The 12,864-nt window shown below is 38.7% G+C and overlaps 1 protein-coding gene across 4 annotated transcripts in view; it reads left to right on the top strand.

Moving 5' to 3' along the window:
• Positions 1–12,864, top strand: part of TRIM36 (tripartite motif containing 36) — a 53,381-nt gene that overhangs the window by 14,663 nt on the left and 25,854 nt on the right. For 3 of the 4 annotated variants that reach the window (XM_055299076.2, XM_055299077.2, XM_055299078.2), the window contains one exon: positions 2,139–2,373. In XM_055299076.2, the coding sequence (XP_055155051.1) occupies positions 2,139–2,373 (235 nt within the window). Of the gene's footprint in view, positions 1–2,138; positions 2,374–3,635; positions 3,736–12,864 lie in introns of all 4 variants that reach the window. The other variant, XM_055299079.2, reaches the window with a different exon arrangement.

Raw genomic sequence — 12,864 nt, 5'->3', positions numbered from 1 at the left:
TCATGTCAGTGCCTGGGCTTGGCCACAGCTTTTCTCCAAAATCAGAGTGGGCACTGGGAATGGGGAGAGGCCAAGCAGTAGGAGCAGGCACTTCTGAGCATGTGGGGGAAGAGGGGCATCCTGGGCCCCCGAGAGCATAGGAATGCCCTAGTCCACAGCTGGGTGGCTGCAATTGCACCCAGGAGCATGGGGCTCCCTCCGCACCAACTCTGAAGGGAGAAGGGCTCCTGCCTGTTGCTGGGTCCTGCTGGCTCTGTAGAGCAAGCAGTTCTGGCTGTGCCTTCCCAACTGCAGCCAGCATCTTTGCTGCAGCTGTCATCACTGGGACTTGGTGCCCAGGGTCCCAGCTGTTCCAGTACCAGTTGTGGCTAAAAGGGGCCAAGGTACAGTCCAGACCATTGCTTCAGAGGGTGAAAGCCTTGGTGGCTTACACATGGTGTTGGGCCTACCAGTGCCAAAAGTCAAGAGTTGAGGTTCGGAAACCTCTGCCTAGATTTCAGAGGATGTGCAGAAACACCTGGATGTCCAGGCAGAAGTCTGCTGCAGGGGCGAAGCTCTCATGGAGAACCTCTGCTAGGGCAGTCCAAAGGGGAAATGTGAGGTATAAGCTGCCACACAGAGTCCCCACTGGGGTACTCCCTAGTGGAGCTCTGAGAAGAGGGCCATGGTCCTCCAGACCCCAGAATGGTAGATCCACCAACAGCTTTCATCATGCGCCTGGGAAACCTGCAGACACTCAACACCAGCCATGAAAGCAGGTGGTGTGGGGGCTGTACCCTGCAAAGCCACAGGGGTGGGGCTGCCCAAAGCCATGGCAGCCCACCCTTTGGATCAGCGTACCCTGAATGAGACGCATAGAGTCAAAGGAGATCTCACTTGTAAGCTTTATGACTTAATAACTGCCCTTTTGGGTTTCAGACTTTCTTGGGGCCTGTAGCCCCTTTGTTTTGGGCAATTTTTCTCATTTAGTATGGGAGCATTTATCCAATGCCTGTACCCCCGTTGTATCCTGGAAGTAACTAACTTGCTTTTGATTCTCCAGGCTCCTAGGCAGAAGGGACTTGCCTTGTCTCAGATGAGACTTTGGACTTGGACTTTTGAGTTAATGCTGAAATGAGTTAAGACTTCGGGGGACTGTTTGGAAGGCATGATTTGTTTTGAAATGTGAGGACATGAGATTTGGGAGAGGCCAGGGCCAGAATGATATGGTTAGATTCAAATCTTATCTTGAATTGTAATCCCAAGGTGTTGAGGGAGAGACCTGGTGGGAGGCGATTGAATCACAGGGGTAGATTTTCCCCATGCTGTTCTTGTGATAGTGAATTCTCATAAGATCTGATGGTTTTATAAGGCAGTTTCCCTTCTCTTGCTCTCTCTCACCTGCCACCATGTAACACAGATCTGCTTCCCCTTCTGCCATGATTGTAAGTTTCTTGAGGACTCCCTAGCCATGTGGACCTGTGAGTCAGTTAAATCTCTTTTCTTTATAAATTACCCAGCCTCAGGTATTTCTTTATAGCAGTGTGAAAATGGACTAATACATATTCATAAAGTGCTTTTAAGATAATTGCTTTTATATACAGCATGAGAACCTCAGGCATTAATGAAAAATGGTCGCATTTAATGTAGAAAATTGCTGATAATTCAGCTTGTAAATAGATACCAACTAGGGTTCCATGAACATACTGACTCAGCTAGTGTTTAATAGCTCGTTATTTGTCAGTCACAGTGTTAATTCACTAAATAAGAATATAGTCTTACCCTTAGTGCTGTATTCAAAATTTGTATTGACATGATGTACTTTTAGGATTTCACCAAAGTCCTAAATCAGTGCACTGGTGATGGAGATTCGAATGATGGCTTTATAATTTTTGATAAAATACGGTCCCCTAATATTTTACGTAATTTTTCTCTTCATTTTTGCCTTTTACTATCTCATGTTCCTTCAGTTCTGGGTTATGGGTGTTGAGGGCAGTTGATGGTATCGAATTTTATTGCAGAAAAGAAATTTAAAATTTAAAAAATCGTTTTCTTAATTCTTTTTGGAAAAATAAACACATGTACTTATTCAAGAGATATAAGAATGTGAATATATTTACCAACTAAGAGCCTTTAACTTGGATTCTTTTACTCTCAAGGTTACCATTAAGAATATCGAAAGGGAGCTCATTTGCCCAGCATGCAAGGAGCTGTTTACCCACCCATTGATTCTCCCTTGCCAACATAGTATCTGTCATAAATGTGTAAAAGAACTCCTGCTGACTCTTGATGATTCATTCAACGATGTGGGATCAGACAACTCCAATCAAAGCAGTCCTCGACTTCGGCTCCCCTCCCCTAGTATGGATAAAATTGACCGAATTAACAGACCAGGTATGTGTTAGAACTGTGGGCTGGGATGGTAGTGGGGGTAAGCTTATAGATATATATTCAGTGGTAACTGGAAGGAGAATTATTTTTGTCATCTTGACAGTTAATTTTTCCAGGTGAATAAATTAAAACCATAGTTATAAAGGGTCCTCCCCCACTGTTAAAATGTCAAAATGAACTCTCGTCTTTTGATACATACTTGAAGTAGATATTGGATATTGAACATAAACTTTGTGTTAAACTCCTTATTAACTGTGTTTGTAAGGCTGGGCACAGTGGCTCACACCTGTAATCCCAGCACTTTGGGAGGCCGAGTCGGGTGGATCACCTGAAGTCAGGAGTTCAAGACCAGCCTGACCAACATGGAGAAACCGCATCTCTACTAAAAATACAAAATGAGCTGGGCATGGTGGTTCATGCCTGTAATCCCAGCTACTTGGGAGGCTGAGTCAGGAGAATTGCTTGAACCTGGAAGGTGGAGGTTATGGTGAGATGAGATCGCACCATTGCACTCCAGCCTAGGCAACAAGAGTGAAACTCTGTCTCAAAAAAACAAACAAACAAACAAAAACCTGTGTTTGTCTTTAGGAATTATTCTGACCGTGCGATGTACTTGATACATAAAATAATAGACTCCTGAAATACTAACTAGGAAAACATTCATATATGCTAATAGGTAAATAAATACTGCAGAGTTAAGGAGTGGGACTACCTAATGGCTAGTCCTAGATAACTTTTAAGGGAATTATTTTTTGTCATTTTGTCCCATCTGGTCCCATTTGAGGGTTTTATTTTCTTTATCCCTCGTCTTTTTTTTTTTGAGACAGAGTCTCTCCCTGTCTCTCAGGCTGAAGTGCAGTGGTCCAATACTGGCTTACTGCAGTCTCCCTCTCCTGGGCTCAAGTGATCCTCCCACCTCAGCCTCCTGAGTAGCTGCGACTACAAGTGGGTGCCACCATGCCCAGGTAATTTTTGTATATTTTTGTTTCATCATGTTGTCCAGGCTGGTCTCAAATTCCTGGGCTCAAACAGTCTGCCCACCTTGGCTCCCTAAAGTGCTGGGATTATGGGCATGAGCCACTGTGTCCATCCTCTATCCATTTTTGTCTGTTTTTAAAAGAAAGATTTTGAACGTCATAAATAGTAGTAGAATTCTGTGGTAATGTATAGAAAATGAAATTGATGTACAGCACATATATCTTTATTACATGGCCAATGTTTAAATTGTTTCTTGTTGGGATAATGTTACTTTTTCTTCTGGACAGACATTGCAGGATTCATGTAGAACAAAATTAATTTGAAATCACTGGAGACACTGAAATTCAGGGCCAAATACTAGTACAGAAGTCAGCTGCAAGGACCAAAGTGATTGGAAACAACACAGTCTCATGGTAGGCATGTCCTTATGGAGGAGAGTCAGTGGTAGTCCTAAGTATCACACTTCAGCGTGGTGCTTCCCATTTTGGGCTTTGAGGTTTCAAGTTTAATCTTTTTGTCCACTCTGTCAGTTTCTCCCTCTTAAAGTACAGGAGTAAGTTTTTAATCTTGTAAAAAAAAACTTTTCAGAAAGAAATCTAAGTTATATTTTAGAGAATGTTATCTTCTTTTGGTCTCTCTGTGATAGGGAGTCTCCTTGGGTGATGCTTATGTGGGCTCCATCAGAGAGTGGAGAAGAGTAGATATGCTGTTTTTAAAACATGGTTTTTTTTTTTAAATGGCAAAATGGCAATCACTAGTTACATGGATGATGTTTGCACATATGGAAATTGTATGTATATACAAAAAAACAAGGAGCATCACATCAGGCAAATAGAAAGCTCAGAGAGTATGAAGTTATAAAGGGTCATGATCATTGTGAAGTCATCACCTTTAATGTTTCCTCCCTTGCTACCAATCTGGTGCATTGACTAGGGAAAGACAGCATCGCTTGAAATCAGTCCTACTAGGTAAAACTTGGTATTCTGTTGGTAGATCTTCATTGGCTAATTGGGAACCCCTGCTTGATTGACCAAAGAAAACTTTTTGTATATTAATATTTAGCACAAACAAATAAAATTTTAGTTATGTACTAGATAGTTCTCCTTATAATTAGATTGCACTTATATATATATTTCACAAAATTCTGTGGGTTTTTAATGTTAAGATTTGGCTAGTTTTTTATGTGATTCATATGAAGAACAAGATGAATGATTTTCTGTTTTCAGGAATTTACCTAGCACGGTACTCTGTAGATGCTTAATATTTGTTGAATGGATGTTGAATGAGAAACCTCTGCCACAGGATTTGTACAGAGGGTGCCACAATGGCTTATATTCAGTAATAATGGCATTTATCTTTTGGAATATGAGCTCCATTACACCATACATTTCACTGTCTAGATCTGAAATAGAATTACTGTGATGTTTCTCCCTCTTCTTTAGGAAGAACCCTATGAAGTTAGATTATGTCCTGAGAGGGGAAACTTAGAATGGTGGAGTGTGAAAACTTTTCTCTGCAAAGAACAATTACAGGAGATGAGAAGGGATGACTGCAGAATATGATAGCTTTCTTATGGATAGAACGAGTATGCTGGATATCTCTAGCAGAGGTTCCAGGTCAATGAGTAGATGGAATAGGAAAGCAGATTTAACTTAGCATGAAAGAAGACACACACACACACACCGCACTAAGGCTGTCCAGAAATGAAATGGGCTAAGTATATCAGACTCCTGCCACTCAAAGTGTTTACATCAGGTGTCAAATTTAGATGCTGCAGGGCCAAACGGGTGCATTAATGAAGAGAGCCCCGGGCATAATAAATATAGGACTCTACTTCATTTTAGTTTTTTGCTGTAAATATGGAGACAATAAATATTTGATTTTCCCTTTAGCTCAACTACTATAAGAAGACCATCAGCCCAAAGTGACGGCAGCCAGCTGATTTTAGGACTCCCTATTGGAGAAGTAGGGTGTGGTTTGGGACAGTGGAGACTGAAACGGATGCCTTGTTAAAGGGGGCAGTAACCACTTGGTGCTATCAGGGTTGAAGATGCCAGATTGTCAGAGTTACTGGTTTTTCACAAAAACTTGATAGTGGTTTCCATGTGAAATCTGTTTTTTAAATATTTTCAATTCATATTATTTAAAAATACTACACCAGCTCAATAGGGCAGGACAGCCAAAACATATCTTTGGCTGTGACCCATGCAGCATTTGGCCATCAGTATCTGAAGACTTTGTTTAAAACAATGGGTGGGTGGCCACTGTCTGCAGTATTGTGGAGGGTATTTCTGCTATGGGTGGTAGGTTGGGCCAGTTCTGTCACATGCCTTATCTCCAGCACTGAAGTTCTATGCCTTATTAAATACCAGTGACATTCATTCATTCAACAAATATTTGAGCACCTGCTGGCTACCAGATATGGCTAAATGGTTAAGAACAATGAACAAGATAGACCTACCTTCTTTTTTTTTTTTAAAGACACACACCCCTTAGCATTGTGCGAAGCTTTATAACAGATGTAATTACTAGAGCATAGTCCTTTATCAAGAACACATACAGAGCAAGTTAACAGAGAGAGCACCCAAAGGGTGCGAATGCTGCAAGTATGGAAATCATTCCTGGAGGTTTTAATGCAAATTTTAGGATTGTCCTTTACCAGTTTTAAACTAGTAGAAGTCACTGCAGTGCAAATGTGATGTTACTTGCCATCTATTTATTGGGCATTTGCATATAATTCTTTTTTTGGTAGATTCATGAGTAATATTCCTTTTTTTCTGACAGCTTTCTTTTTAAATTTTTATCCTTTAGACATTTATTTGAGACAGGGTCTCACTCTGTTACCTGGGCTGGAGTGCAATGGCTTGATCATAGCTTACTGGGTAACTCTGAGGCTCAAGTGGTCCTCTTGCCTCAGCCTCCTAAGTACCTGAGACTAGAGGTGCGTGCCACTCACTCACACCCTGCTAATTAAAAAATTTTTTGTGTGGAGATGAAGGTCTCACTTTGTTGCCTAGGCTGGTTTCAGACTCCTGGCTTCAAGCAGTCTTTGTGCCTTGGCCTTCCAAAGTGCTTGGATTACAGTCTTTAGTCACTGCACCCGGTCTAGTTTTGCCACTGGTCTAATAAAGAGATTAATTAAACCTGGATTGTCCAGTATAGTAGCCACTAGCCACATGTGGCTATTGAGTGGTTGAAATGTGGCTAGTCTGAATTGAGATATGCTGTGAGTTAAAATACACAGAATAAAAAAGACTGTGAAATGATCTTTAATAATTGTTATATTGTTTATATTTTGAAATCATAGTATTTTGGATATAGTGGGTTAAATAACGTTATTAAAATTAATTTCAATTTTTTTAATATGGCTACTGGAAAATGTAAACTTAAGTATATTGTAGTTTTGGCTCATATATTTCTTTTGGATTATTTTGCATTAGATTTTTGACAGTTTTTTTTAAAGGGTAACTTGAAAGGAGAGTAAGATTTGTGTGCATAACACAGTAGCATATTAAATTATGTACAAACAAAAGACATATTACTGTATACTTTTGATCATATATATATATGTAAGCTTTCCCCGCATTTTGTATTTTCTGGTTGTCTAAACTGAATATGTTCAGTTTTAGTTTTTTTTTTTTTTTTTTTTTAACAGTTATTAGGTCAGTAAAAAGTCAAAAGATGTTTGATTTCACTTTGTATTTGCAACATTTACCGTAAGTATGATTGTTTAAAAATAGCAATCTATATAGGACAAAGTATTGTCTCTTAAGTGCTATATCCACAATGATTATAATAAGATTGCTTGATGGATGTTTTATACTGCTGGCTTCATAAATACTATGTGTACCAGGAAAAACACATTTTTACTGTTAATTCAATAATTGTATTATTTTCAGGACACAGTTACCGCTTTCTCTTTTGTTAACAAGTTGTGAATCTTCTCTTTGAAATTAAATTCTAAATCCAGCTTTCTGTTCATTGTTCACAGCATCACAACGGAGATCTGTGGGGTGGAGAGGTAGAAAATGTTTTATTGCTTTTGTGGCCGCAGGCAATATAGTGTTAGATTTAAATTAAATAATCTTGTGTAAGGTTCTTAAACATCAGTGGTCAAGTCTTCAAAATTGTGTAGAGAGTGAACAAATTGGGCTGAAACGACTTAAAGGTCAACAGGACTAAATTTCCAAGCAAGTTCTGATGTTTTTAAAAGAAAACACTGATTATTGGTGCTTGCATTTTGTCAATATACATGACAAGATAATTTTGAAGAAAATGATTTATACTGCTTTTGTTTTTTTGTATAAGATATCTTAAAAAATCCTTTGCATTTACTTAGTGAACAGAGCTTGATATTGCTACATTTAAATGGTTAAATAAGCTAATGCTTTCTTATGTATTGAAAAATTTGATTAAAGGTATTGATTATTTTTCTATTTAATGATATATTTGCTTGTTTTATACATATAGAGTCTTTGTTGATGTTTTAAAGTACTTGGCATCAGAGTTTTAGCATTGAGGTCTTACCCACTTGTGGTTAAATGTACACTCCTTTTTTAGACTTTCTGAAATATTTGATTCTATGTAAAAGACGGGGCGACCTATCTTATTAAAATTTATTTTTACTCCAGTTGACCTTTAAAAATAACATTGACTGCTTTTTAATGGAATGCTGGTGATACCACCATCTATTTCATGGGAGAATACTTGACACCTGAAATTTATCCCCTTTCTGTCTTTCTCTCTTTCTTCTGCATTTCTTGATTTAAAAATCTTATAGCCATGATTAGAAGGCACATATAATTCTTTTTCTTACAGGCTTTTGAGAATATAAATTTTAAGTGTTGAAATTTAGTAATTAGAAAGAGAGATAGGAGCAGTTTGCTTTAAAAAAGCTATTACCCATTTTTGATTCAGAGGATAGTTGAGAGAAATAAATTTTACAGGGTGAAGAATGCTGATATAATACCCAAAAGGTAAACATAACTCATAGGCATCAAATAGTCAGAATGTACCAAAAGAAGCATTAAGGTGGCAGCATAAGGTATCAGGCCACTGCCAAACACCAAAAGCCCAACAGTAGTGTCCACCATTGGGATAGGTAGTTCATGAACTGTCCAAGGATAGCGATGGGGGAAGTTGCAGCCAGAATATGGGAGAGGATGCAACTGGCAGAGGTTTGGAACCTGTTAGTTATGAACTGACTCTCTTCTCTTTGTTTTGAAATACTTTATTTTCTCTTTGATCTTTAAATGGTTAAACGAATGACTGAAAGCTGACTTTTGTAGGGGATTTGCTATAAACTGATTTGAAAATTTTTAGAGTATTTTAAAATTATGCTGACTTTTTAATCTACCTTCAAAGGAAAGATTTGTGGGAAAAAGAATAGATTCTGTAAGTTGCTGGTATTCACATAATTTGCAAATATTATTGTCCCCACAGATTCAGTTTGATATATAAAATTGCATTTCTTGGTCTACATTACTTCCTTACCTTTCCAAGCCATCATTACTTTTCTTTCTTTTATTTTTTAAAATTTTTTATTTCCATAGTTTATTGGGGTACAGGTGGTGTTTGGTTACATGAGTGAGTTCTTCAGTGGTGATTTGTGAGATTTTGGTGCACCCGTCACCCGAGCAGTATGCACTGCACTCTATTTGTAGTCTTTTGTCCCTCACCCCCTTCCCACCCTTTCTGCCTGAGTCCCCAGAGTCCATTGTGTTATTCTTATGCCTTTGCATCCTCATAGCTTAGCTTCCACTTATGAGTGAGACCATATGATGTTTGCTTTTCCATTCCTGAGTTACTTCACTAAGAATAATAGTCTCCAATCTCATTGAGGTCACTGTGAATGCCATTAATTCATTCCATTTTATGGCTGAGTAGTATTCCTTCGTGTATATATACCACAGTTTCTTTATCCAGTCAATTGATAGGCATTTGGGTTTTTTCCACGTTTTTGCAACTGCTAATTGTGCTGCCATAAACATATGTGTGCAAGTATCTTTTTTTGTATAATGACTTCTTTTCCTCTGGGTAGTACCCACTAGTGGGATTGCTGGATCAAATGGTAGTTCCATTTTTAGTACTTTTTTTTTTTGAGATAGAGTTTTGCTGTTGTCTCTCAGGCTGGAGTGCAATGGCATGATCTCGGCTCACTGCAACCTCCGCCCACCAGGTTCAAGCAATTCTCCTGCCTCAGCCACCTAAGTAGCTGGGATTACAAGTGAGCACCACCACACCTGGCTAATTTTTCTATTTTTAGTAGAGACGGTGTTTCATCATGTCAGTCAGGCTGGTCTGGAACTCCTGACCTCACGTGATCCACCCACTCTGGCCTCCCAAAATGTTGGGATTACAAGTGTGATCCGCCGCGCCTGGTCTCTACTTTTAGTTCTTTAAGGAATCTCCACACTCTTTTCTGTAGTGGTTGTACTAGTTTACAGTCCCACCAGCAGTGTAGAAGTGTTCCCTGTTCACTGCATCCACGCCAACATCTACTGTTTTTTTTTTTATTATTATTATGGCCATTCTTGCAGGAGTAAGGTGGTATCACATTGTGGTTTTGATTTGCATTTCCTTGATCATATAGTGATATTGAGCATTTTGAAATATGTTTGTTGACCATTTGTATATCTTCTTTTGAGAATTGTCTATTCATGTCCTTAGCCCACTTTTTGATGGGATTGTTTTTTCTTGTTGATTTGTTTGAGTTCATTGTAGATTCTGGATATTAGTCCTTTGTCAGATGTATAGATTTTGAAGATTTTTTCCCACTCTGTGGGTTGTCTGTTTACTCTGCTGTCTATTCCTTTTGCCATGGAAAAGCTCTTTAGTTTAATTAAGTCCCAGCAATTTATCTTTTTTTTTATTGCATTTGCTTTTGGCTTCTTGGTCATGAACTCCTTGCCTAAGCCAAAGTCCAGAGTGGTTTTTTCAGTGTTATCTTCTAGAATTTTTATAGTTTCAGGTCTTAGGTTTGAGTCTTTAATCCATCTTGAGTTGATTTTTGTATGAGGTGAGAGATGAGGATCCAGTTTCATTCTCCTACATGTGGCTAGCCAATTATCCCAGCACCATTTGTTGAAAAGGATGTCCTTTACCCACTTTTATGTTTTTGTTTGCTTTGTTGAAGATCAGTTGGCTGTAAGTATTTGGGTTATTTCTGGGTTCTCTATTGTGTTCCATTGGTCTATGTGCCTATTTTTATACCAGTACCATACTGTTTCAGTGACTATGGCCTTACTGTGTAGTTTGAAATTAGGTAATGTGATGCCTTCAGATTTGTTCTTTTTGCTTATTAGTCTTGCTTTGGCTATCTGGGCTCTTTTTTGGTTCCATATGAATTTTAGAATTTTTTTTTTAAATCTGTGATGAATGATGGTGGTATTTTGATGGGGATTGCATGGAATTTGTAGATTGCTCATGGCAGTATGGTCATTTTCACAATATTGATTCTACCTATCCATGAGCATAGGATGTGTTTCCATTTTTTTGTGTCTGCTATGATTTCTTTCAGCAGTGTTTTGTAGTTTTCCTTCTAGAGGTCCTTCACATCCTTGGTTGAGTACATTCCTAAGTTTTTTGGTTCTTTTTTTGGTTTTTGGGTTTTTTTTGCAGCTATTATAAAAGTGGTTATTGATTTGATTCTCAGCTTGGTCGCTGTTGGTGTACAGAAGAGCTCCTGATTTGTGTACATTAATATTGTATCCTGAAACTTTCCTGAAATTTTTTATCCGTTTTAGGAGCTTTCTGGAGGAGTCTTTAGGGTTTTCGAGGTAAACAATCATATCATCAGCAAACAGTGATAGTTTGACTTCCTCTTTACCGATTTGGTTGCCCTTTATGTCTGATTGCTCCGGCTAGGACTTCCAGTACTATGCTGAAGAAGGGTGGTGAGAGTGGGCATCCTTGTCTTGTTTCAGTTATCAGAGGAAATGCTTCCAATTCTTCCCCATTCAGTATTATATTGGCTGTGGGTTTGTCGTAGATGGGTTTTATTATATTGAGGTATGTTCCCTGTATGCTGATTTTGCTGAGAGTTTTAATCATAAAGCGATGCTAGATTTTATCAGATGCCTTTTTAGCATCTATTGAGATGATCGTGTGATTTTTGTTTTTAATTCTATTTATGTGGTGTATCATATTTATTGACTTGCATATGTTAAACCATCCCTGCATCCCTGGTATGAAACCCACTTGATCATGGTGGATTATCTTTTTGATATGTTGTTGGATTTAGTTAGCTAGTGTTTTGTTAAGGATTTTAGCTTCTGTCTTCATCACGGATATTGGTCTGTAGTTTATTTTTATTTTTGAGACAGAGTTTTGCTCTTTGTTGCCCAGGCTGGGGTGCAGTGGTGTGACCTTGGCTCACTGCAACCTGTGCCTCCCCGGTTCAAGCGATTCTCCTGTCTCAGCCTCCTGAGTAGCTGAGATTACAGGTTCACGCCACCACACCCGGCTAATTATTTTTTTAAACAGTGTTTTGTTGCCCAGGCTGAATTGCAACAGCACGATCTTGGCTCACCGCTACCTCTGCCTCCCAGGTTCAAGCGATTCTCCTGCCTCAGCCTCCCGAGTAGCTGGGATTACAGGCATGCACTACCATGCCTTGCTAATTTTTTTTTTGTATTTTTAGTAGAGACGATTTTTCTTCCATGTTGGTCAGGCTGGCGTCCAACTCCTGACCTCAGGTGATCTGCCCGCCTCAGCCTTTCAAAGTGTTGGGATTAGAATCGTGAGCCACCATGCCCAGCCTGGTCTGTAGTTTTCTTTTGTTATGTCCTTTCCTGGTTTTGGTATTAGGGTGATACTGGCTTCATGGAATGAGTTAGGGAGGGTTCCTCTTTCTCTATCTCATGGAATAGTGTCAATATGATTAGTACCAGTTGTTCTTTGAATGTCTGGTTGAATTCTGCTGTGAATCCATCTGGTCCTGGACTTTTTTTGTTGATAATTTTTAAATTACCATTTCAATCTTGGTGCTTGTTACTAGCCTGTTCAGGGTATCTAATTCTTCCTGATTTAAGCTAAGAAGGTTGTATCTTTCCAATAATTTATCTGTCTCTTCTAGGTTTTCTAGTTTATGCATGTAAAGGTAGTCATAGCAGCCTTGAATGATCTTTTGTATTTCTGTGGTGTCAGTTGTAATATCTCCTGATTCATTTCTTATTGAGCTTATTTGGATTTTCTCTCCTCTTAGGTAATTTTGCTAATGGTGTATCAATTTTATTTATCTTCGAAGAATCAGCTTTTTGTTTGATTTATCTTTTGTGGGTTTTTTTTCATTTGTTTCAATTTCATTTAGTTCTGCCCTGATCTTGCTTATTTCCTTTCTTCTGCTAGGTTTGGGTATGGTTTGTACTTGTTTTTCTGGTTTCTAGAGGGGTGTCGTTAGATTGTCTCTTGATGCTCTTTCAGACTTTTTGATGTAGGCGTTTAGGGCTGTGAACTTTCCTCTTAGTACTATCTTTGCTGTGTTCCAGAAGTTTTGATAGGTTGTGTCACTATTGT

This window comes from Symphalangus syndactylus, chromosome 11 (assembly GCF_028878055.3).
Source record: "Symphalangus syndactylus isolate Jambi chromosome 11, NHGRI_mSymSyn1-v2.1_pri, whole genome shotgun sequence".
Taxonomy (NCBI): domain Eukaryota; kingdom Metazoa; phylum Chordata; class Mammalia; order Primates; family Hylobatidae; genus Symphalangus; species Symphalangus syndactylus.
The sequence above is the reverse complement of the archived record's forward strand: the minus strand, read 5'-3'. Positions and strand labels throughout refer to the sequence as shown.